Below are 26,211 nucleotides of genomic sequence, written 5' to 3'. Positions count from 1 at the left end.
TTTTTTCACTTACAAACATGTTATATAGCTAAAGTTGTCTGTTAGACTGTGGTATACTTTTAATGTGGTTTAGATCAAATCTCATGTAATGTAATCAGATTAGACTATATTACTTTCTTTGTGTTTAAACTATGCTGTTTAAATTCCTCAGGACTTCATTTGAGTTTTCCAGTAACTTTGCAACAAGGGACATGCTTTTAACTCTTATGTCATGAGATGGCCAAGAATACATGTGTCTGTTTGATTGTTATTACTTTTTTCATTATAAGAGAAGGGAGTTTACTTTGGCTTTTCATTTTATATTTACCAGGAAGTCTTAACTGGTGACTTAATGATACAAGAGTGTATTTTTCATTTATTTTAGATTTTGTCAGCACCATCGATATTAGCAGAAGTGAGAGAGAATGGCATAGATTATTTCCTTCCTTACACATTAAGAGGACTGAATGAAAATACTGCAGAGTGGGGCTGTGAAATGTGTTTGTCCGTATCACAAAAGAAAAAAAAATAAAGGAAAGATAAGAAACAATAAATACATGTTCCTCTTCTTCTTAGTGCAGGATCTTTCCAGTTGTATCTTCAGAAGTTAGGAAAGTGGAAGAGAAATATATTGACTACCAAAATCATCTTTAATTAGTGTGTTTCATATTGTCGATGTGATTGGAGTCTATCTGAATATTTCTGTGCAGCATGCCAATTAGTCTTTTTGATTACTTATTAATTCAGGAACTTTTTAATTCACTTGCCTTTATAATATAGCACCACTACTTCTATCATTTTACACATCTCGTCATCCATTAATGTGATTTTTCTCTGTAAAAAGTACGATAATACATACAGTGAATACTGTGAATGCTTTTACCTGCTAGCTGGTGATGGAAACCTTTTTTCACTGTTGAGGATCGAGTTGGTCACGAAATGTGATGTATGTTTGACAGAGAAATAATGAGATCAGTAAGTCTCTCATGCAAAGGAGTTGCAGTTCATGGCATAGTTTGAAGTCTTTTTACTTTTAAGACAGAAAAGTAAAGATAGAAGTCTTATAGAAGTTAGAGAATGTAGTTCATTAATTTATAATCTTTGGTGTTTCTTACAGAATGTCTGAATCCTTATTTGGAAAAATGTATAGATAAGTATTTTCAGTCCTTACGGCAGTTACTGAAAGTACTGTATAATCATTCTTATTTTCTTTATTGAGTGGAGCTTTAAGTGAAGGTAAAATAACCTATTTAATATTATGAGTTTACAGACTGAAAAAAAATAGCTTTTTGGAAGATGGAAATTTAATTGTTGAAATGAATGGACTGGAAGTAATTCAGAACCAGTGGCTATAAGCCATATACCTATGATCCCAATTACAAAACAACTTAATTAGATTTAGGTATTATTTTCTATTTCTTGGTATTCTGGCTATTTCGGTTACTACAGAGTATTTTGTGATTTTAAAATTTTGGGGGTTTTTTTTGTTTTATTTAAATTGTCTCACTGATTCCTTAACAGAATCTTTCTGAAGGATTCTGTTTTTCCATTTTAGTCTCTCAGTAAATTATCAAAATGCATGTAGTCAGATAAATAAATTGGAAGGAAAGAAATTGAATAGAAATTTTGAGAAATATATAGACGTTAAAGACAGTATCTCTGAGTTACAAAAACTGAATGAGTATTTGCTCACAGTTTTCAGTAACAATTATGAAGGTAAGAAAACAATTGTGTACCTGAAAGATATCACAGTCAAACGGATTCGGAGTAATAGAGTGGGAGACAGTGGCAGAGAGATTAACATCTGATAAAAGATGAAAAAGAAAGTATAGGTTTGGAGGGGTATTAATAGGGGCACGTAAGGGCTATTTGATTGATGATGCAGAAAACAGCACACTAATTAAAATTATTGGTGGCAGAATCAGTATCATCAGTACAGAAGAGGAGCAGAATATGTTATGAAAGAGTGAAACTATTGGAAATGGGAGGCAACACAATAGCACAAAGTGCAGGGGGATGGACATTATTGGAGCCTTTTGGTAGATGGCAGCTGAGGAAGGCAGAGCCTTGGTACAGCAGTTCAGCAGAGAACAGCTCTGAAACATCACTGTCCTGCAGACTTACAATGGAGAAATAGATATTTTAGAGTACAACAGGAGAAACACCTTCCAGAAATAAGAAGCATTAAAATCACTATACAGTCACTGCTAATGCCCATCTAGAATCTATGTACAATTCTGGTTATTCAAGTTAAATGTAAAATTTTCTGTTGGAAAGTTTTTGTTTTCTCGAAAGGTATTGCAGTGTCACTTGTTGTTCCTGTTCTTAGCTGTAGTATTTTAGGATTTGGCAACTGTGGTTTCCTTTGGTGCTTTAAGGAACTTCAACTTTTTTTTTTTTTTTCCTATTCTGCATAGAGTTGAAAAGTGACATTCTTTTTCAAAGGCTTTTAGACCTGATAGCCTTGCAATAAAATTGATATATTTCACCGTGGACAATGTTTTGTGATTTCTACTACATGTATCGAGTTTTTTTACTATAGTTACAAAGTACTATAACTGGCTTAGCATCTGCCTGTATGGGAGTCCATTCTGTAACCTTCATTGTTAATTTGTTGATCTTTAAAGCACTCCAGAAAGGACTTTATTATGTGTTTAGGATATGAGGCACAGGGGACAATTTTTTGGTTTTTACTACATTGTTCCGGTGATATGTAAACAGAATAAGCCATGCAGTCAATGGGTTTTTCTAAAAAACCTGTACTATGTACAATTTTTTAAGGACTGCCCGAAAACTGCTATGTGTGTTTAAAAGCATCATTAAAATAAATGTTTCCGGCATGTTTGTTGTAGTTCTGCTCAATGCAAGATGTAAAAATGTGTTGCAAGTGATCAGGTAAATGCAGATCATAGGATGAGATCTGCTTCATAGGTTGTAAACATAAAGATACTGAAGAGGTGACCAGGTATTCTGCAGATCCCTCCACAATAAGAGATTGACTTACCCTTGGCTGGAATAAGATGCTAAATCAGAGAAAAATCAAGCTAGGCAGGAGACATGCCACACACTTAGTATAAAAATCAGCATTAAATAGTGATTCTTTGAGACTGGGACCAATTTAGTAGCTGTTCCTTATGTGAGAAGTGATGCAAATTGTTTTGACTAGAAATTAGACATACGTTTGGATGCAATATACTTGCAGTCTAAAAGTGTATCAAAAATCAGTGACATGAAAACTAAGGAAATGGCTGTTTCTTTGTGCTCCAGGGCAATATATTCCTATTCTTAAACACGTCATCTTAATTCTGTTCAGCAGCGTGAAGCCAACATAAGGAGAGTGAGCTGGTTTATTTTTTGAATCTTCATCCTTACAATATTTATCTTCTGGTTTTAAAATCTGTACTGCAACTAAGTACAAAGGCAAAAATTAAGTGGTCTCTTTTTAGGATGTGCATAATCGGGAACCATTTCTGCTTTCTGCCAAAGATAACGTGTTGCTCTGGAAAACTGATTTGACACGTTCACTCATGTTTTAGTAAATAGCATCCCTTAGAAGACAGAATGGTAGGCCATGCCATGACATATTGCCAGCAAGCAGACAAAAAGGCAGAATAAATCTCACCCCACAAAAAGATAAACAGCTTATTAATCTCAGAAAATTGTTCATATTAATATTAGCATTGAGTTCAAAGTATTATTACTTTCTGTTTATTTGTTTCTAGAGAAGCTGAGACTTATTTTGTCTGTTCTTCTGCTTACTGACAAAATACTAAATTCTAATCCACTGGAATTAGTTCAGTAAGTCTCTGCCACTAGATATCTTCAATAAATGTCTCAGGATAAATAGCCTGAAGTTTCAACAGAAGACCTACTTGTTTCCCACTAACTTTGACACCGAAAAAGAAAAAAAAATTCTGGAGCAAGCTGGATATGTTAGGAGTCTGTGATGCTCATTACTCAGCTTTATCACTGTTTTACAAAATACCTGTTTGTTCAAGATATACATATCTACAGATGAGTGTTATGGGAAAACAAAACAAAGCAAAAACTGATTTGCATTGTATAATAATAATAAAGCTATATTGCTCTTTGAAGGCAGAAGGTATTTAGGTTTCAAAGAAATCCACCACATTACTACATATAAGACCCACATAGACATCTATTCTTCCCTAACAAACATGTCTGAATTTCATAGACAGTATAAATTGGATATTTCAATCACATGGAGAACTGAACATCTTGAAAAAGTCATCTGTTGTATATAATTTAAATGTAATAATATTGATGATCTCTTTAGTCGTGACAGAGATTTGTTGTTGTAAGATATAGACTCTCCTCCTGTCAAAAGACTTATGGAGTTTGAACATGAACCTGAACTGGTATTACAGTGGCAGATTGTCCAATAATTATTATCCAGATATAAATTTTGTTAGCCATTTTACCTTTGTCAAAATATTCCTAGAGACACTTACATATTATATTGTAGGTTGTTGCCATTGACATATCAAATCAGCTCTGAAGACATCATTAAGACACATTAAGGCACAATACCAAGTTTAATAGAAAATCAACCAAACCCAAACATGAAATGCAATCCAAGTTTATGTTTAATACATTGATATATTTTTAGCCACATAGTTTTGTTAATAATCCAACTATAAAAGCAAATCTGAACATTTTTAAGATAAGAGGCTGTATGTCATTTACAGAACAAAATCCCATTATTTTTAACACAGAAATTCAAAGAGATTACATAATTCAGATTTTTTTATTTTTTTTTTTAATTTCCATTCAGATCCACCCATAGTCCACAAACTTCAGGCTAAATTAATTCTAGCAAGAGGGCCATAAAATACTATAAGCAAGACACTAGAAAATGTTGTAAGAAAAGCAACAAAAACTGAAGTGAGATGTCAACTAATTGTATAAACAGGAAGAAACGCTGATTTAGGACCTGGGAAGATGCAAAGCTTATCAAATCTGTTTGTCTCTATCAGCACAGTAGTGAACTTCAGGTGAAACAGTGGCTCTCAAACAAGCATCTAAGTTTTCATTCAGGAAATACTATAAAACATTGAAATAACCCTGATGAAAAGATGATTTCACATGCAGATACAGAAAATCTTAAAATATATTTTGCTGAAATTCTTAGTTTCAAACAAAGTAAAAATTCAGCTTTTCCATTTCAACAGGCACTGAAAATACATTTTTCACTTAGAGAAGTCTTTAGATTTAACACCTCTGTATTAGCTAACTTGCTTGTACAGCAAAACGTGCTGTATTAATTTTAATTAATATTACTTGTTTAAAAGTGTCAATGTCAGGAAGAGAACTTAAGTCTACTAATGCCCATCTGTTATTCTGACTGCCATTCTCACAGAGACAGTGTTTATTTTATTAAATTAATGCAGTGAACAAAACCCAAAAGAGACCAGGAATTCAGGTCCATTAGTCATTTCACCATAAAAGTGAGATAGAAAGAAGCTGAGCATAGAAGGCAGTGCCTCATGCTCCTTAGTGTAAATGCTTGCGGGAAACATAGTTACAGATTGGGAGACAGATCTGAAAATAATAAGAAATGTGAGAGTAACTTAGCCCAAATATCTAGAATTTAGGAGGAGCAAACACTGATTTCTAGTTCTAGTTGCAATAGTACAGTAACAGCAGGAGTAGAAGAGATGGGAATTTCCTCTAACTGCATTTTAAAATGGGTTTGCAGCCTAAGAGAAAAAAAAAAAAAAAAGAAATCTAAGATGTCATCTTATTTTGTTGTGATGAGATGACTTCAAAGCATCTTGAGACCTCCCAGACTTGCTCTTTAGTATTAAATGGAGAGCTCATCCTTGTCAGCCAACAGGAATAGGTGCTTAGTTGTGCTTCTTCAATTTTACTTTTCTGTGTTTTCAGGAAATGGAGAAAGGCATGGCATTCAAGCCCCTAGAATTTATTTTCTCCTGAATTCCAGACCTGTCTTGGTGCTTGCATTGCTTGTTTCACTTAAGACAAAAGCCTCAGCATTCATGTTGTTAAGCTTTTTAGTTTGGATATTTATTTTTACTTTGTAGCCTTATACACACTGGTCCTTTCTTTTCCTATTTCATTTAGTGCACTGAAGTGCTCCCTGGTAAAACTGAGTCAGCACAGTAGGGACACTGGTGCCCAAAAGGTCTCCTGTGCCAGGCAGTGCGGCCACACATCAGTCACCTTGAAACAGACAGAGCTCCTGGGGAGGGTTGTCCTGGTGTGAGTCTGCAGGGCAAGGGGACAGCCCTGCAGGAAAGGAAGGGCTGGGGGATCTTGGTGGACACCACGTTGAGCTTCAGTCAGTGATAGGCACAGTTGCTGATGGAGGGTAACCACATATGGGGCTGCATCGGCTGCAGGGAACTGGCTGATCTCCTCTGCTTTGCATTTCTGAGGCCACATCTGAAATACCTGCATCTAAAATACTGCGGCCAGTTTTGGTCTTCCTGTGGAAAAGAGATTTGTATTTTAAATCAGTTAGTGAGGAGGCTAGGCTAGAGGACTTGCCTCACACCCTGTTTGATTCTGTGCCAATATCCTGTCAGTGAATTGTTCAGATCTCTATATGCATTTGTGGAATCTTGTTAACTGTCTTTTGTAACTGATCACCATATTTTATTATAACAAAGTAAAGGACAACAGGACTTTGAGTGTAATCTGCACTATTGCCAGCACCATGTTTCAAATGATAAAAGATTGGTTAATTTTTATTATAAAACTTGATTGCCTGTGTTGGTTGCATTAGTTATTAGCTTAGAAGTTCTCTTCTGTGATCTTTCATCAGCCACTTTTGTGCCACTAGGATAAGGCATTCACACTGCAAGCCTTTATGCATTTACTGAAGCCGACTTAGTGTCTAGTCTCCCTGTGGCTTCTGTGAAGAGCACGTACTATTTCTTGGCTCTGTTAAAAGCTCCAGATTGTCCTCTCTGTCTATGTAAGGACTCTAGCATCTTAGCTTTGATATTGGAATTAGATACCTAAATTACGCATTGTGAATGGCTTCTCTTCACAGCACCGAATTAAGTCAGTTTCCATGCTCCACTGCAATTCAGTGCATGGGGGATGACAGATCTTCACTGTCTCAGTGGGGTGTTGAAGAGATCATACCATAAGTCATTCTATTACAGCACTCTTGGGGTCTTTGTCAGAGCCTGAGGTAAAAAGAACAGTATGCTTGAGAGGTGATTATTTCACTTGGTTTACTTGAAAACAATTAAAGGATTTGTTTTGACCTTTTATTTCTTTCTGAAGAGGTGAAACAGATTTACTAAAAGTGACACAGAATTTTACCATTGCCATCAGGTGTCAGTAGTTACCATGATAAGTCAATCATGAAAAGGAAAACAGGAGAATCAGCTGATATATATTTCAGTCTTCAGACTAAGAATGTTATTCTTGCAAACTCCAAGTATAACACTTTATGGCTCTTTTAACAGTAAACCATATCAATTAATGTATATATAAATATCTATTAGGATACATAGTCTTGTTAATATGGTGTGATGGGTATTTTATATGACCTTTTTTAGCAAGTATATAGAGTTCAGTATTCATGTTCACCATCAAACTCCCTACAAATGACAAATGTTAGGTTAATAACTTTTTCAGTAAGTCATGAATGAATAACTGCCTATTAACCTCTATGTGTCATTTTGAATGCTCATGTTGACATACATCATAAATTAAACAACAGAAGACTTCACCTACATCAGAGAATCCCAGGAAGACCCAGTAATTTCACAGAGCAGTATACTTGATTCAGTAGTTTGCTTTCTTCAAGGTTAGTACCAAAAAGAAAGCAATATAGCATGTAAGTATAAATATCTAATTTATAAATGTAAAAGGTAGCAGTGATATTCTCCAAATTATATTCAAAGCAAACATATGCACAATCATTCAGGTAATTGCTTTCCACAATATTATATGACTCAAATATAATTCTCATTACATTCTTGGGCACTGAAATAATCTATGTAGCTTTCTGAATTTCAGTTGCTGAAAATGCTGCATGTCACATTTAAAATTTAGACCAGTGTACTTCCATGCAATTACGTAATGAGCTTTTGATGTTCCTATTGAAAAATCTCATAGTTAAAAAGCATATCCCACCAGCATGCAAATGTGGGGGATTTCAGAGGTACATACACAGTGCTTAACTTCCCACAGATAGTAAGGAAAGCATAAGCATTTGCAGAATAAACACGTAAAAGATGCATAAAAAGGTGAATAAAATGTGATTGCACGTTAGTATGGGTCAATGCTGTTTTGAGAAAAGTCTCTACATTCAAAAATTATTTAAAGAAACTTGGAAGTACATTTTTCAAATTCCTGTGTCATAAAAGAGCTTAAAGGAAACATTGCTTAGAATGTTATGTGGAAAAGTATTAAATTAGAGCTAGGGAAGGCAGTACTTTGCAACTTAATACATTCCTAGTAAATGAAACCAAAATGCAATAAAGAAAATACTCATTTTGGTTTAAAAAAAGTTCTGTTTGTTCAAAAAGGTCTGATGCATACTTCCTGAATACACAACCTTAAGTTCAGTAATTTCAAACATAATATGTATACTCGAGGGAAGTATTAATAAATGGTCAGCACATATATATGCTGGTACAGAGAAAGAACTTATTGTATGTGTTACTCCTGGTACTGCCCATTATTATCCTTCTTTTTGTTGCCTTTCTTTTGATTTGTAAAGTTAAGATTCAATATTTGGCAAAAGGTGCAAATATCACTTGAACACTGAGAAATATTGGGCAGTTTCAGAAAATTGACATATCTTCCTTTACGGATATATTTCTTCTTACTGCAGATCTAATGCATTTGAAGTGCTGGCACTCGATGGAGTTAGTACTGGGATACTTCAGTTTTATACAGCCCAAGAGAGTGCTGACTGGCTGAGAGCAATATCAACTAACATCAGTGATTTGACACTTCAAAATGTATGTTACTTTCTGCATATTTTATTGTCTATGCTATTGTAAAATTATTTCTAATTTTCCAAGGGTAGAAAATAATTCACATTTAAGATAAAATATATCAAAAGCATGTCTATGGGGAGAAAAAGGAGGAAGAGAAGATCAGGGAGAGGTGGTCTGCTCAATCAAAATCATCAGGAAGTTATCAAGACTTGCAGTGTTATTATAGAACAGAAAGTTGTCTAGGAGTTGATTTATTTAAGGTCATATTGTTCCACCTTTCTCCCTAGAAATATAAAGGTGCTTATGCTGTTTTAAGTTATTCCTGTAAATTTGTAAGTAGCATTTGGTATTACAAGCAGAAGTAGTAAATAATCCCTGGAGAAACAGAAAATGATTATTTGGACAGCACATTATTATTCCAAGAAAGAACAGCTGAAAACTATTGAACATTCTGGAATGAATCATAAAGTTAAATAGGAAATTTGATAATGTGCAATATTGAAAATATATTTCAGTCTTTTTGAAATGGTAGAAATCAATGCTGAAAGCATAAGAGCACAGCTATCCTTGGAAGAATTACCTGTGCAGGTTTTTAATATTTTTCTTTTTAGATGTGTTCAGTTTGTAACTTCTTTTATAACTTATGATTTAGTAGCATGACTTGAATTTATACTTTGTAGTCCAGGTTAATTGTTGCTTAGTTCTTCAGATTATGTTGTTTAGAATTTGTATTGGTTTTCAGCATAAATCTTTGGTCAAAATAGATTAGAAATGGAATTTATTTTTCTAGTCTTCAGAAGTTCCTTAAATCACATTTGATCGCAAGAGTTCATTTATTACATTAATTCCTTTTTAAATATTCAATTGCTTAAGCAGTGTCTTTAACAAAACTGAACGTATTTGCTTATGATGTTTTCTTTATAAATATTCTCTATTCTCTATTAGTGATTTACATCATGTACCAGGTCTTACTATTTGATAATTCTAAGAAAGAACAAGGTAAATTATTCAAGAAATTTCATAATTCCTTCTGTGTGCAGCGAAAAGAAGTGTATGGTAATATTTTTAGAGCAATTCCAGTGCATATTTACTAAGCCAAATTCTTTTGCTTTCTAAAGAAACCCACTGAAAAAAAAAAAGCCACTCTAAGAATATAGGTGAATAAGAGAGTAAAAAGTGGCTATAAACACAAGCAGGTTTTATTAGTCACAGGGCTCTAGACTGGTTTTTTTGAATGCATGATGTGCAGTAGCATGTGTCCTGCCATAGTGTCTTCAATGTGTTGTGGTCCATCTGCAGGAATATTTTATTATATACTGAGTACTTGCATTGATTGTCTGCGTTATCTATCACAACAGCGAATTCTGTAAACAAAGTAGTCCATCTGGTGTTCATAGAAGTAGCTGTTCCACGGAAGGGTCTGAGAAACAACAGTCATGATAAATTCACATTTTGTGTCCTTGGTGAGATACAGAGTGAACTCTATAGAGATCATATGAGAAGCAAGTAAATTGCTGGACTTAATGCTTTACAGGTTTTGTCAGGTGTGCAGCCTGAAAGGTTATTTTAATTGCTGATCATCAGAACAGGAGATGTAATAGAATCCTTTTTACTGCAAATTATTCTTTAAGCCCAGGACTGTGAGGCCGGGGTGCAGCTGAAGCGCACAGTGGGCGCTGGAGAGTCCTCCTGCCACCAGGCAGCCAGGGACACAGGCTCATTGACATCCACAGCCCTCAGGGCAAGGTCTTTGGATTAGGCTTCTTCAAAATCCATTTGGAATGCTTTTTATTACCTTAATACTATCATTTCACAAAGTGATTCTTCTCATATTTTTGAAATTGACGTTAGGGAATGGATCTGTAATTTCTCAAGAGCTTTTTCCTGTGTCTGCACTTCTCCACTTCTGTAGCATGTATCCCCCGTTCTCCAGAAGTACTTGAAAATAATCACTACTGGTTCAGAGATTATTTCAGATTATCCCTTATCTGCTTATGGGTTATTATAATTTCTTGAGTGCTTGCTGACTCTTGAGTTCAATTGCATCTCCAAGTATTTAAACAATTCATTTCCTGTTCTGCCCCATGCCATCATCTTTATAGTTAAAATTAATTGCTAGATACATGGTCACAATGGACCTTTTTGCTGGTACAGCTGGCATAAACTATGTCAGCTTTCTTACCTGACCTGTTACTAAGTATTTAAGAAATACTTTCTATTGTTCACTTTTTACTTTGACACATTTTTAGGTTTTGTTTGTGCTGATACTTGTTTCTTGACTTTATCAAACCTGCACCTTAGTCATTCTTACTTCATCTATGCCTATCCGTGTTATTCTTATATACATCCTTTGTTCTGTATGTTTGCATACCATTTTTAATAATTTCTTTTAGAATTTTAGTTCTTAAAGACCTCCATTAATTGTTTTCTTACAGTGCACCCTGTTTTTCACATATCATTTTACACGAACATATTTTATTTTGCTATTTTATCCTAATACAGTCTCATTCAGCAACTGGCAGTTCTTTGTCAGATCTCCTGCTGATGCCAAAAGACAACCTTAATGTAGGCAGTACAAAAATAACTCTGCCACAATGTGACACTTCTGCTAATGTCAGAGTACTCTTTTGAAGTACTGAAACATCTAACTTCTATGCAAAGGCAAATTCTCTGGGGATCAAGAGCAAAGGAGGAGTCATCTTTTAATAGTGAAGATGTGAGAAGTCATCACTGCATAAGGACGTTAGCCTGTCTAGAAAGTGTTCCTTCATAGATGAGAAATAGTGATTCTGGTACTAGCCTGGAGAGAGTTAGTTCTTGTAAGACAGAGGTGCATGGGGAATATTGCAACATAGAGAAAGATGCGAGGATATTTTTTCAGCCCTCCTTACTGATACATGTCTGTATGCTTAGGTCAAAAAATCTCTTAGTAACTGTGAGCTTTACAAGCAGTATAGATTACTTTTTCTTCTAAGGACCCTTGCCCCAAATTATTCATCACTCTGTTCATATTCTTGTTTTTCATATACTTTTCTACCAGTGTGAAACTTCCCTCTTGTCTTCCTTTGTGATTCAATCACCAATCTTCTCAGAATTTTCAAAGCTTTTCACATTTACCTTTGGCAGAAGAAAATAGAGATGAATCAGCAGCTCACATTTATTTCTTTGTACACCACTTTCCTCGCAGAAGGAGGTACAGTTGAAGAAACTGAGGGGAGAGAGGGAACAGAAACTGGCAGTGAAGCTGCCGTGACGAAACAAGGAACACAGGGAACAAGCTGATCTGCATGTACTTCTTGCTCCTACTCTTAATTTGGTGAGGTAGAGGGTTCTTTGTAGACTGGAATGGCAATGCTGTGCTAGAGATGGTTTTCTAGGAGAGTGTTCTTTGGAGTAATTTATATTTTTCTCTCTGTTTTGTACCATTCAGATAGCCAGCTATTAAATATGCTCATCCTTTCTTATGAATCTTAATTATTTTCTTTGAAACATAACACTGAACATTAATGTAGTCATCATCAGTAGAAACACCTAAAAGTAGTGCTAACAGTTCATTTACGTTATAGGGGCTTGTTTCTTATAATTTTCTCAAGGTTTTATTTTTTTCCACAGTATGTTCTAATAATGATATTAAAAAAAAAATCACAAATAAAAGAGTGTTTCATAAGCAGGTAAGAGAACCAGCTAAGATGTAGTTGTTCCACTTCAAACATGATTTATGATTTTTATAAATCATTCCAGCAATTTCATTGGAGGATGGTAGAAATTTAAAATTCATCTCCAAAACAAGATTATGAATCTGGATCATATTTATGCCTTTGACAGCTTTTTTAATGGTGTATGTCATACTGTGTAAACCCTTTCTTTTATGCCTTCATGTACACATATATCTAAGTGTTAGTCTGTATAGGAGTAGAGTGAAATTTCTGTTTGAATAGGGAGATATTTATGAAATATGAGCTTTGAATATGCATATAATAAAGAGGTTTGAGAAGGTCTTGCTTTCTTTACACCGCAGAATGTGTGGTACATGTGGATGGAAATGAAATCATTGTTTATAGGAAGCAGTACACAAGCTTGACTGCCTCAATGATTATACAAACAATTCTATTCCCAGGGTGGAAACACATGATAATATTTCTTTGTTGCTGCTTTTTTTTGTTTTGTTTTATAAATTCAAAAGTTTCTATTTGAAAGTACCACAGTTCAAACCATTGAAGTTGTAAAGGGAAGTCAGTGGGGGTGGGAATCACATCACCTATGTTTAGCCAAACAGCAAGCAGTTGCTTAGGATCACCTTACCACCGAGAAAAAAGGAAAATAATAAGTGCCTGTCAAGAAGGTCCTTCTCTCTCCCTGCTGTGTGGACAGAGAATATAGATATATCAGAATGTAGGTGTACTTCTTTTTTTTGGCTTGCCCAAGTTAAGTGAGAGATATCCCAGCCTGAGAGGTGTTCAGATTTAGATTTTAAATGCCATGTATATATTCATTTAGAACAGAGTATAGGAATTACAATTGCTTAATAGTTCCTTTTCCAAGTTGCCTACAGATCCAGGTTTTTGGGTTTAGTTCCCCTGCTGTCTCCAGCTCCCATTGCTGTACTGCAGTGCTGAAAGCTCATGTGCTGCCTGCAAGGTGTTGTGTATCCCATTTGTATTCCTGTCTCTTTGCACCAGCTGGGGAGGCATGTAGAGAACATGTGGTGCCAGGTGAAATGGAGTGCGTACTATTATCTCCTCAGCCCTGTGACATATGGATGTAATATGATGCAGAAAGAGATCTTTCCTCTCCCCACAGTTACGTCAGGGCTGCAGCCATCCCTGCTTTGAATAAGGAATGAGCTAAGACTGCTCAGTGGAGAGCTGTGGAGTCCAAAGCATTGCCCTTACTGATGAGCATCTGGACTGGTTATGAGGGTGCTCTTCACAATACTCTACCCTCACTCTGCAGAAAAACTTCATGGCCAGTCTCACAGACATTTTTCCAGGCACATATGAACATAATAGTAGGATAACAAAACTTCTTCCTGTCATATAGGGAGCTCAAGTGGTTTGACTAAACCAAAAAGGCAGGTCAAAGGATACAAGATCCCCGGCAGCCCTGTTTATTTGCTGTGGGCAGAGCTGTGTGCAAGAGCTGTGAGGAACATTGGTGGGGGCCCCACTTCTTCTTGGCAGCTGCATGTTGGCTCCATCCTCATCACCAGTCCTCATCTGTGCTGTGGTGCGAGTGCCTGTCCCAGCAGACTGTGACCCACCCCTGTTGTGGTGGTCCCTTTTCCTCTGGGGTGGCAAGGAGGTGATGTGGAGCATGGCAGGGCTCTACCCAAGGTCACAGCCAGGCCTGGCAGATGTCTCAGGCTCCCAGCAGGTCTGGCTGCCTCATCCCCTGACCCTCAGTCACTGCCAGCTGTCTGACTCACCAGCACATCTGCACTGTTTGGCCACACAATTTAATTAAAATGGGTTGCAAAAGTGAGCAGATCGAGGAGAAGGAACCTTGATGGTCCATGATGGGTTAAGACTGACTAGTGATCTCCAACAGTCCTGACCATTGCTATTAACGTGTCCGTACAGTCAAGCTTCCTGCTGTCATCCTGTACTCCTCCACATCACGTTGTCCTAAGAACATTTGTTATGGTTGTAGATAATTCATTTTATGTAGAATAATGACTTGTTATTGCCATCTATTAGCTACAAGTGTGTGTAGTTTTTATGTATCATTACATCCCACAGTTGTACTTTGCTAAAACTAGATAGGCAATAGTCTCATGGTCATTAGATGTTTATGTTATAGCTAAAGAAGCTGTGATACAGCTCCAGACAGTCCAGGAAAAGACCAGACAAACCCTGACACATCCTGAGGCCTGTGTCATTAGCATAACACAAAGCCTGTTGGCCTCTTACAGGTGTACTGGCTCTGGCTGGCATGGAAGTGGCTTTCTTCATAGCAGCCATAAAGTGCTGTGGTTTGGATTTACGGCTACAGCAGGGTTAATAACACAACGGTGTTTTGGCTGCTGCTGAACCGTACTTGCACAGCATAAAGGCTTTAACGCTTTCTCACTCTGACACACCCCACCCAGGGAGGTGTGGACAAGGATTTGGGAAGGAACACAGCTGGGATACCTGACCCAAACTGATCAAAGAGATATTCTGTGCCATATAACATTGTGCTCAGCAATAAAAGTGATGTAGCAGACAAAGAAGGTGGGGGGTTGTCTTCCACAGTGGCGGTTGCTTGGAGACTGGTTGGGTATCAGTCTCCTTGTGGGAGGCAGTGAGTGATGGCCTTTGTATCAGTCATTTTTTTCCTGTTTCCTTCACTTACTAAGCTCTCTTTATCTTGACCCATGTTTTTTCTTGCTTTTGCTCTTCCTATACTGTCACCCTTCCTGCTGGGAGAGGGAAGGGAGTAAGCAGCTGTGTGGGGCTCAGCTGCTGGCCAGTCAGCTCACCACAGCAGGCAATGGCATCGCCGTATTTACTGAGGTGCACTGCTGCAAACATGCTCTGTTTCCAAAGTTATCCACAGATTTGATCTTAAAAGTCTGGTACAGCCAGGATACAAGGGATAACCTTGGATTTCTTCTACTCTTTTCCTGTGGCAATTCCAGTTCTCCCTGTGCATAGCTGTAGCTTTTGGCCTTCTATCACAAGCTTTTCTTTTGTTGTAAAACAGGCTTTTTGACAACAAGATCCTTTGGAAGTACTTATCAACTGCAGGAGAGTTCACAGCCTATATCCTTGCTAATAGGGTAGTCTGCCTTTCCAGTCACTTAATCTCTTTCTGCCTAGATTCCATACCATTACTACATTTAATAATATTGCACTTTAAATAAGTGTTTCACCTTAAAGAAGGAAATATCTGTCAGGGTTTGTTCACCACTCATCTGTGCAAACTATGCCAAAGAAAAACCAAAATTAACAGAAGTCTTCATTATCATGCTTCAAGCAGGAGGTTTTGAGTGCACAGGTACAGGCTATACCAGTGTGCCGAAAGGCTAGCCGGCGGGGAAGACAACCGGCTTGGCTAAACAGAGAGATTCTGAAGGAAATCAGAAATAAAAAGAGACTTTACCAACTGTGGAAAAAAGGGCTGGCTACTTATGAAGAATTTATGGAAATAGCTAGATCATGCAGGAAAAAAATCAGGGAAACAAAAGCGCAATTCGAGGTTAATTTGGCCAATTCTGTCAGGGATAATAAAAAGTCCTTCTTTAAATATGTTAATAACAAAAGAAGGAGCAAGGAAAACCTCCATTCTCTGTTGGACTTTGAGGCAAATATAGTTAACAAAGATGAGGAGAAAGCTGAGGTACTTAATACCTACTTTGCCTCAGTTTTCACCAGAAAGACAGGTAGCCCTCAGGACAACTGGCCTCTGGAGGTGGTTGACAGAGATAGGAAGCCAAACAGGCCCCTTGTATTCCAGGAGGAAATAGTTGGTGATTTACTGAGCCATCTGGATCCTCACAAGTCTATGGGACCAGATGGGATTCATCCTAGGGTGATGAGGGAGCTGGCAGAAGAACTTGCCAAGCTGCTCTCCATCATCTTCCAACAGTCCTGGCTCACTGGGGAGGTCCCATATGATTGGAAAATGGCCAATGTTACCCCAGTCCACAAAAAGGGCTGCAAAGCTGACCCTGGTAACTACAGGCCTGTCAGCCTGACCTCGGTGCCTGACAGGGTTATGGAGCAGATCATCCTGAATGGAATCACACAGCACCTTCAGGATGGACAAGGGATCAGACCCAGCCAGCATGGGTTTAGGAGGGGCAGGTCCTGTCTGACCAACCTGATCTCCTTTTATGATCAGGTGACTCAGCTGGTGGACGAGGGGAAAGCCGTGGATGTGGTCTATCTGGACTTCAGCAAGGCCTTTGACACTGTCTCCCATGATATACTCCTGCAAAAGCTGGTAGCCCGTGGCTTGGACAAGTGCACTCTCTGCTGGGTTAAGAACTGGCTGGAGGGTCAGGCCCAGAGAGTGCTGGTGAATGGGGCTGCATCCAGCTGGCGGCCAGTCACTAGTGGTGTTCCCCAGGGGTCAGTGTTGGGTCCAGTCCTGTTTAACATCTTTATTGACGATTTAGATGAGGGGATTGAGACCATCATCAGCAAATTTGCTGACGACACCAAGTTGGGAGGGTGTGTCAACCTGCTGGAAGGCAGGAGGGCTCTGCAGAAGGATCTGGATAGACTGGAAAAGTGGGCTGATTCCAATGGGATGAAGTTCAATAAGGCCAAGTGCCGGGTGCTGCACTTTGGCCACAACAACCCCCTGCAGCGCTACAGGCTGGGCACAGAGTGGCTGGAGAGCAGTCAGGCAGAAAGGGACCTGGGGGTACTAATTGACAGGAAGCTCAACATGAGCCAACAGTGTGCCCAGGTGGCCAAGAAGGCCAACGGTATCCTGTCCTGTATCAAAAATAGCGTGGTCAGCAGGACAAGGGAAGTGATCCTTCCCCTGTACTCTGCATTGATGAGGCCACACCTGGAGTATTGTGTTCAGTTCTGGGCCCCTCAGTTCAGGAAAGACATTGAAGTGCTGGAGTGGGTCCAGAGAAGAGCAACGAGACTGGTGAAGGGACTTGAGCACAAGACCTATGGGGAGAGGCTGAGGGAGCTGGGGTTGTTTAGTCTGGAGAAGAGGAGGCTCAGAGGTGAGCTCATCACTCTCTATAACTATCTGAAGGGAAGTTATAGCCAGGTGGGGATTGGTCTCTTCTCCCAGGCAGTCAGCAATAGGACAAGGGGGCATGGGCTTAAACTCTGCCAGGGGAAATTTAGGCTGGATATTAGGAAGAAATTCTTTACAGAGAGAGTGGTCAGGCATTGGAACGGCCTGCCCAGGGAGGTGGTGGACTCGCCGTCCCTGGAGGTTTTTAAAGTGAGGTTGGACATGGCACTTAGTGCCATGATCTAGTAAACAGACTAGAGTAGGACCAAGGGTTGGACTCGATGATCTCTGAGGTCTTTTCCAACCCAGTCGATTCTGTGATTCTGTGTGATTCTGTGATCTGTCCAACATAGTGTTTCATAAAGGAATGAGGTTGGATCAGGATAGATTTCTTTCGTTATCTGAACAGAGGGGAAAAAGAAAGATGCATAATTTTATCTTGCAGAGTAAACGAAAAGGAAAGCCTAAACAGTATTCCCTTAATCTTTAAACAGATTTTACATTCTATGACCTTCATTTCACAGGTGTTTAATCACGTCTCATTCTGCTAAGCAGTTGTTTAACTGACACCTAAGTGAGGTGTCTACAGTACAGTGTAATATTTTCATTCAGAGTGGCAAAGTTAAATTCATAAATGCAAATCTTTGTGAAGGATTTAATGAAAACTCTGATAAAAGGCTTCCCATCCACTGAGTCTTTAGTTTTGTATATTTAGTGTAATAGTAAAAATCTAGTATTTATCAACTGAATGATTTAATTTCTTATAATCTGGAATGTTAATACCCTATTCAATAACTAAGTCAATGCTAATTGCTATAGAGAAACATTTCAGCATATTAATAACACTGTGTATTCTTCTGTCTCTCTTTCATAGATGAAAATGGCAAATAAATGCTGTTCTCCATCAGATCAGGTAAAACTTCCATTATATTATCCAATTTTTTCAATTCTTGTCATTGCATTAACTTGCAAAATTTGTAGAGCTTGCATACACATGTTCAGTCAGTTTTAAAATTCTAAGTCTTCTATGGTCTGAAGTTCTGAAGTGACATACTTGAAACAACAGATTCTTACTAATCCACAATAATGAGTAGAATCCTCCACTGTATACTTAAGAAGTGGATTAGATGGATCCATGAAATAAATGAGGGAGAGAAAGGAACTCGGGAATAGGTCTTAGAAATTGTAGTATATGTTTGCGTGCAATATTACAGCGGTGAGTCCGACAAGTTAACTCTGTATTTACATCACATGTGGTGTACAGATAGCCAAGGAGTTTATTACAAATCCAATCTGTTCTGCATGCATCATGTTGTGTAGACTACGTTTGCCATGGTGTCTGTCTGGCAATTTGGAGCTCAGGAGCCTGATGAGATATTTCTTCTGCTCCAGCTAGTCCTGAAGACCCAGATGAATTTACTGCATTGGGAAGTATTCTTACTTCTTGTAGCATCGCAAAGAGTTTTTTAATCTACTTTGTAAATTAGCGTAGTAGCGTTTTCCAGGCTAATTCAGTTATTCTGGAAAGTACTTTGAAGCCTGTATTATAAAACTAATGAGTTTCACTTACATGTCCTTTCACTGCATCAGTCTGGCATTGAATCATTATTCAGGAAGAAAGAACCCAATCCCTGCTGTTTCCAAAAATGCTGGATTTGTAGATTATAAAAGTGAAAATTAGGCAAGATGCCTTTCATACTGTTTTATTGCAGAAATGTATTATGGAATTTTATTACAGAAGTCAAAGACTGAGTCAAAAAATTCTTCATATCAGGATCAAATATATATTTATTAGTTTAACAGATTATATGTTCTTCCATATTTCATCATTATATTTGTAAAATGTACTTGGACATTTATAGACTGTTCTAGAAGTTATTTAAAATATTTAACCATTGGCATTTTCTTACATAGGAAACTATTTTCTTATATTTGGGTCAATACTTTGAAAGAAAAAAAATACCAGTCTGGAGTTTACTTCTGTGTATAGTAGTTAATCAAGTTACCCCCAAAACCAAAATAAATACCTATCGGTAGAAGAAGAGAGCATCTAATTACTCTCTCTGCTATGGCTTTTAATTATCTGTTAAATTGCTATGAAAAACATATAATTATGAATGCCAGGGGGTAAGGTATTGAATTTGGTTATCTTTTGTAGGATTAACTCTCTACTACAAGTATGTTAGTAACTATTTAAAGTTTATTCATGTCAGTTTGGGCACACATCATGGGTTTAGTTGGTAAAAAGAAGAGATATTCTTCTACATTAAAAAAAAAAAAAATATTGGCAGCAGTTATACAACCTATCACTACCTACCTAATTTGATTTCTTAAATAAACAAACTTTTCTGCATAAACTGCCTAGTTTATGGAGTGTCAAGGCAGAAAATTATTCTGTTCCAGAGAGTTGTTCTAATATGAAACAACGCTTTAAACCATCCTTTATAGGATCTTCTTTTTCTGTCTTGACTATACTGACATCCAAAGAAGAGTGGCCTCTTAATATATTATCTAAAATAGGTGCCTAAAGTTAGGGAATACAAATAAATCTTTTTCACTTTTTCCATTCCAAATCTAAAGAGAAAATAAATTAAAATTAGGACCTTAATTTCAGGACTTGAAAATTTAAGGTGAGCCTGACAGCAACAAACATTGAATTGTCCTCTGCCAAAAACAAGAGTAAGAAAGAATAAAGTTTATTGTTAATTTGGGCTGGTCAAGTAAATAAAACTATTAAACACAGAAATATTAAAGGAGCAAATGTGAAAAAGACAGACTTCAAAATGTCCTGTGAAAATCTGCTTTAAAAGCAACCGAACTGTGAATCTCTCATATATATATATATACATGTATATATATGCAATATATACATATATACATATATTGAAAATAAAATAAAATAAAACTTGGCAATGATAACTGAAAACTGAAGAGGACTTGAGCTGCCCTGGATTGATGGAGCCTATTAATGTCAGTTACATAATGTTTGTGCAAACCTACATAACTCTTGTTAATACAATTGATTTAAAATTTAGAGAAAGGTTAAGTTTAAGAGATTGAAGGTCACTTGAAGAGAACTGCCTTGAAGTAAAATTTGTGATAGCTCCAAATTTATCTTTGCTTTTGAGTATGGACATTCCTGAAGAATTAAAGAGCTCCTCAGACTTTCATTATTGTATTGCCGGCATTGAGTTTTCCTTATTGCCTCTAGAGTCCTACTTAGTGTTTCATAAAGGGAAGATGTTGGATCAGGATAGATTTCATGCAAATTCTGGTTTTCATAGATCATATTAACAAACAGGGATTCATGATCAAGAAAATAAAAAAAATACTTTGCTAAACTTGGCTTTCTTCCCTGTCTTTCATACTACCCCTGACGGGTTTTACTTGAAACTGAATCTCCAGAACATTATGAGTTCCATGGGTGTACACGTAAGCAAATTGGAAAGTGGAAGGACTAAGATATGGATTCCTGGGTCTAAACCAGCTGTATTTATCGATTTCCTTGCCAAAAGAAGATGTCAAACAAAGTTTCAACTTTGCCCTGTGTCTATGATTTGAAGTTAGAAAGAGGTAGTAGGAAAAATAGTAGTAGTTGCAGTTATTATGTTTGTACTGTTAAAATAAACAGTACCAGGTCATGAAGCTGATTGGCATAGTCTGGCTACTGCCACCCTTCTAAATTCCCTTCTCCTACCAAAGCAAGGTGTCTGCCTTTAAACTGCCTATTGGAAATTGTTCCCACTAATGCTTAAAATCCCAGACTGTCCTTGAGAATTGTTTGGAGAGTTCTAGTTATCCCAGGGCACGTCATGCCAGTTAGTCCGTGTCAAGGACTGCAATGTTTTAATAGATATGCAGGAAATACACAAATTGGAAATGTATTCCATATATACCACTGCTGAATCTCTGGCTCTAATAATCTGTGTAGATAGAAGCATACAGGATCTATGCACTGGGTAATTTTAGAGCATGTTGGTCCTCCATGAGGAGCCAGTTTGTACATTATTTTATTGAGTGTGGAGGATGTTTACAGCTGCCATTCTCGAAATATAACTTGACTCTGCTTGATATAATTTATTACAGTACTCTAGAGACTTCAAAGCACTTGATTCTGTTTTATCAGTAAGCAGTTAGATTTGGGACTTAGTTTTAAAAGGCATACTCACTGCTGGAATGCTCTATGTTTTTTATGAAATGGTAAATTAGGCAATTCTATGTGCAGAACAACTGTTTGCTGGGTAGTGTTTTTATGTTTTTAAGACTAATACAGTAATTTCCTGTCCTCCATTATAAAAATACAGTTGCTTCTAAACAGAAGTGGAAAATATTGACCAGATATTAATTAAGAAGACGTATATTTTTTCTTGTGATGCTATAACACAGATTTTTCACTACTTCCTATGATAATCTGTTGTCTTGTTTGTTTTGATTTCTTGCAACATCTTCTTTAACCTCCAGAGGTAATCATACAGAAAATGAAATCAAGAGACAGTGATTGTAAAAGCATAGCATGTGATAGTACCAGGAAGGCCAGGACACAGATTAAGATACAACCAGCAATGGATAGATGGGTAACAGAATATTATCCTCTAAGTGCATTAATGGCAAGAACATAAAGGAAAATGTTTGTCTTCTTCTCAATATATCAGAGGTCAGCATTCACTAAAAAGGTCAAATGCAAAAAATGGTTGTTTCAAGCAATACCAGCAAAAGCCAATAATTCTCAGATTAGAATACAAAGGGAAATTTTAGTGGTATGTATGCTTTTTATGCTTGGTGATATTTGAAAAACTGGTCAAAGTAATCTCAGAGCTATTATCAAGATATTTCAGGGAATTTGTCTCTGCCAGGCGACATATCAAAAGACTAGGAAAGGGCAAACATCATGACTGTTAACGGAAAGAGAAACAGAAGTTGGAGAATTAGAGAGTAGTCAATTTAACTTCAGTGTCTAGAAAGAAATTTGAAATAAATAAACAATTTTTTTGTATGCAGCTGCAAGATAACAAGTGAATGACTGCCCTGAAGGATTTATCAAGAATAAATAGTGACAACCAATCTACTTTACTCCTATGATAGTATAACACATCTTGTGGATGGGTGACAGGCAGTTGCTGCAATGTGTCTTGATTCCAGTAAGGTTTATGACATTTCTTGACATTACAGTATTTTAAGCAAGTATTATACAGAAATAGTTGTACAGTCTTTGTTGGATAATCCAATAATAGGTATAAATGGTTCAGTTTCAAAAGTGACATACTGACTAGAGGGCTTGAGAAGGTCTGCCCTGGATCCAGTTCCCTTGAATACATCCTTTATAGTATGTTACCAAAAGTAAGCCTAATAACTTTGTAGGCATGAAGCTTTAAAATGCAGTCTTGCAGCATTGAGAATAATCTTGACAGATTGAAGAATGAGTCTGAAAAAGAGGGTGGAAGCCAATTATGGTACAGCACATAAACAAGAGTAATCAAGTATATGTGAGGCTGTGGAAAACAACTGGAGTTGTTGTTGCTGGAAAATACTTGTATCTGGGGATGTAAATCATTTTAGGGATGTTTGATCCATCCTTCATCACCTTGCTAGCACTTAGAGAGGCCATCCTGGATGCACCTGACTGCCCAAGTCAATCAGATAGAGACGGTCTTAGAAACAACAGATTTATTGTTATGATTTATTCTTATGAAGTATTATACATCAGTTTGTGGTAGGCAGGTATGGGTCTGATCAACAGAGACCTCCATTCATATGGTTTACCTTATATTCCCTTTTCCCCCATTTTTCCCCCTTCCAGGTAGGCAATGCACCAACCTTGTACTGCTTCCCCACTGGCCCTTGTTTTGTGTGATTTTTAGACGCTTATTTAGTTATTTCAGACTTAATATATGATACCATCACCATTGTCAGTAAGTCAGTACCCCTTTTTTCACTATCTTTTGCCATTCTTCACATAAGGGGAGTTCCTGATAACTTCCTTTTCATATATTTCACCTGCTTGTTTATCCCATTATTGTCTTATTAGTTTAGTCCAGGGCTTGAGTTGGCCAACCAAGTTTTCCTTTTGCACTGTATGCAATGGTCAGCTGTTTCCCACATTGTCACCTTGTCAGTTTAGCATCAGGCCAGGGCTGGCCATGTACTCACATGCCATAGCAATCAGTGTTCTTATGGCTGTTGAGAGAGGCAAGAATCACCTGCATGAGTTACTGCAAGACATGCTGGCTGTTCCTGCTGCTGTAAGGCAGGAGTTCTGCGTCTGATTTTGTGTGCTATGTTTCTGAAAGGATATTGACCAGAGGTTTTCCATGGCCTGTGTAGAAAGAAAGACACAGAGGGAGGCATGAAAGAAATATTCAGGAATTATAACTTTGTGCTCAGAGAATAACATGTGAGAAGAAGCAAGGAATAGTGCCACACAGGCTGCACATTCTTGTTTGTGGAACTGAATAATCTTTTTTTACTCTTCCAGTCAAAGGCCAAAATCATTTGAGGTTTTAAGGGATAGGGCAAAAAAAAGTCTTAAATTGTGGTTACAACAAGACCGATTCATGTTTGACATAAGGAATAGACTTCCTCATCACTTGTAAAGATAATAACACACCGAATAGATTGTTGAGAGACATTATGAAGTCTCAGTTGCTGGAGATCCTTAAAATATTAAGGAAGCATTTGAAAAAAAAAAAAAAAAAATAGGTATCATGGGTACTGTGTGTTTGGAGGGATAAGGTACTAAATTTCGTAGAAGCCTCTTCTCCACTCTGTTTTTGTTAATTATATGATCCTAATTCTGAATAAGGAACTTTTCAAACATGACGGGGGCGTTTGCATTGTTCATCTTAACAGCACGTCTGCCCAGGTATGCCATGAACACATTTGCTTGGCTTCATGCTGAAGAATAAAAGAAACCCTGCACATTAATTATTTTTTTTTCTTTTTTCTCAAAAACAGTGAAAAACCTTTTAAAAATACATCATATAACAGAAAAATTACTTTCTCCTAATGGTTATTCTGGAAAAGTTAGATTCTTGCAGACTGTAATTTTACAATTGCCACCTGTAGAAAGGGAACAAGACTAAATTCCCTTAAGAATAAAGAGACTATGTACAGATATATTTGAGATCTCGCTTGGTAATTGTTTTATCTTTATTTATATGGGAGGCCAGTTATGCAGTTCCTAATAAAATTGGCTTGGTGTGCTTCAGAGATTTTTTCTGGGACCTCAGGTCTTCCACTTAAAAAAACTTATTCTAAGGGAAGAAGTACCACTTAAAAGCACTTTAACTTTTTAACTTTTTCACCTAGTCAGTTAGCTAATATGTAGTGCCTCTGTGAGGTAAATAACTATTACTACCATACTGATTTTAAAGACAAGCAAACTTAAAAAAAGAAAAAAAAGAAAATCTGTATATTCACCAAACTCAACAAAACCAATCTATACATAATAGAATTCTGAAAACAGTAGTTGCATTTCCGAACATATTTCATGAAGTCTCACTATTATTTATAAAACAAGTATGTTCACAGTATGTTCATGGTATTCGTATGTCCCATTTTTTTTTGTTAATGAAGTAGTTTATATTACATTACTCTTTGAAGTTGTAAGACTTAAAAACGTTGCATTCTAGAAACTCTATAGAATGTGTCAGGCAAAGGAAAACTATTCCTATTTAAGAAAAAATGTACAAGAGTGTATCTAAGCAGTGTTTCTTACCCTAATATGTTGGCCACATCTTCCAGCTTTCAGCTGGGTCTGTGGTGTCTCTGCCAGTGAGTGGCACAAAGCAATTTGGTTTTTGGTGAAGAATCATGGTCTCTGATTAAGCTGCCTTCCTGAGCTCCCCTTAGCTGTTAGAATATATATTTATATTAAAAAAAAATAATCAACAACTCTTCTTTATTCTCCCTTTCTCTGTATATTTCTGTCTTGTGGGTTGTGAGAAAGATTTTAAATTACAAAATTGTCTCCAAAGGCATCTGCTCTTCACAGCTTTTAGAACCCATTGTTTTTCCATTCAATATTACAGAACTGTGATTTCGCTGGATTACTACTATGAGATCAGTCCTTCTTCTGGATTATTCTCTAATTAAAATTATGTTAACATATTTTTAAGCAGAATTATAATTTTATTGATTGGGATATAACATGTAGAAGGAAGCTGAGACTGAGTTTCTTTGAGGAGTCTTGCAACAGCTATAGCAAAACAGTTATAGTTTGAAAGATTTGGGTTTTTTTTTCCCAAACTGCAGAAGAAAAAATTTGAGCCTTTATTTGGTGAGGAGAACAATATCTTGTTAGGTGTATTTTATTGTTGTTATAAGAAGGATTTGTGTTTTCCATTTTTATTTAGTTTGGTTCATTCCTGGTGCACAAGTAGAACTGCTGATTTAGTATAAGGATGCATAGCCAATAAGGCAACTTACTGGTACCTGTATTCAAGAGTGAGTTTTATGTTTTGGATCCTAACTTGAACAAGAAGGCTATTATGAGAAAAGGTGAGTGGCACAGCTGCAGTTTTCCAAGCCTCCTTGTTAAAACAAGCAAATGAAATGGAGAAACATTATCACTACCCAAAAGGACTCAGAATCCAAAGTT

General features: G+C 37.0%; 1 protein-coding gene across 1 annotated transcript in view; it reads left to right on the top strand.

Annotated features, from left to right (window-relative positions):
• The window catches only part of SNTG2 (syntrophin gamma 2), a gene marked incomplete at both ends in the record, with an annotated part of 249,420 nt that overhangs the window by 174,382 nt on the left and 48,827 nt on the right, over positions 1-26,211 (top strand). The window contains 2 exons of the mRNA XM_080342144.1: positions 8,819-8,948; positions 18,490-18,528. Of these exons, the coding sequence (XP_080198270.1) occupies positions 8,819-8,948; positions 18,490-18,528 (169 nt within the window). The remainder of the gene's footprint in view (positions 1-8,818; positions 8,949-18,489; positions 18,529-26,211) is intronic.

Source organism: Nesoenas mayeri (genome assembly GCF_963082525.1).
Source record: "Nesoenas mayeri genome assembly, chromosome: 3".
In the NCBI taxonomy this organism is placed as follows: domain Eukaryota; kingdom Metazoa; phylum Chordata; class Aves; order Columbiformes; family Columbidae; genus Nesoenas; species Nesoenas mayeri.
This window is presented reverse-complemented; position numbering and strand designations above follow the sequence as displayed.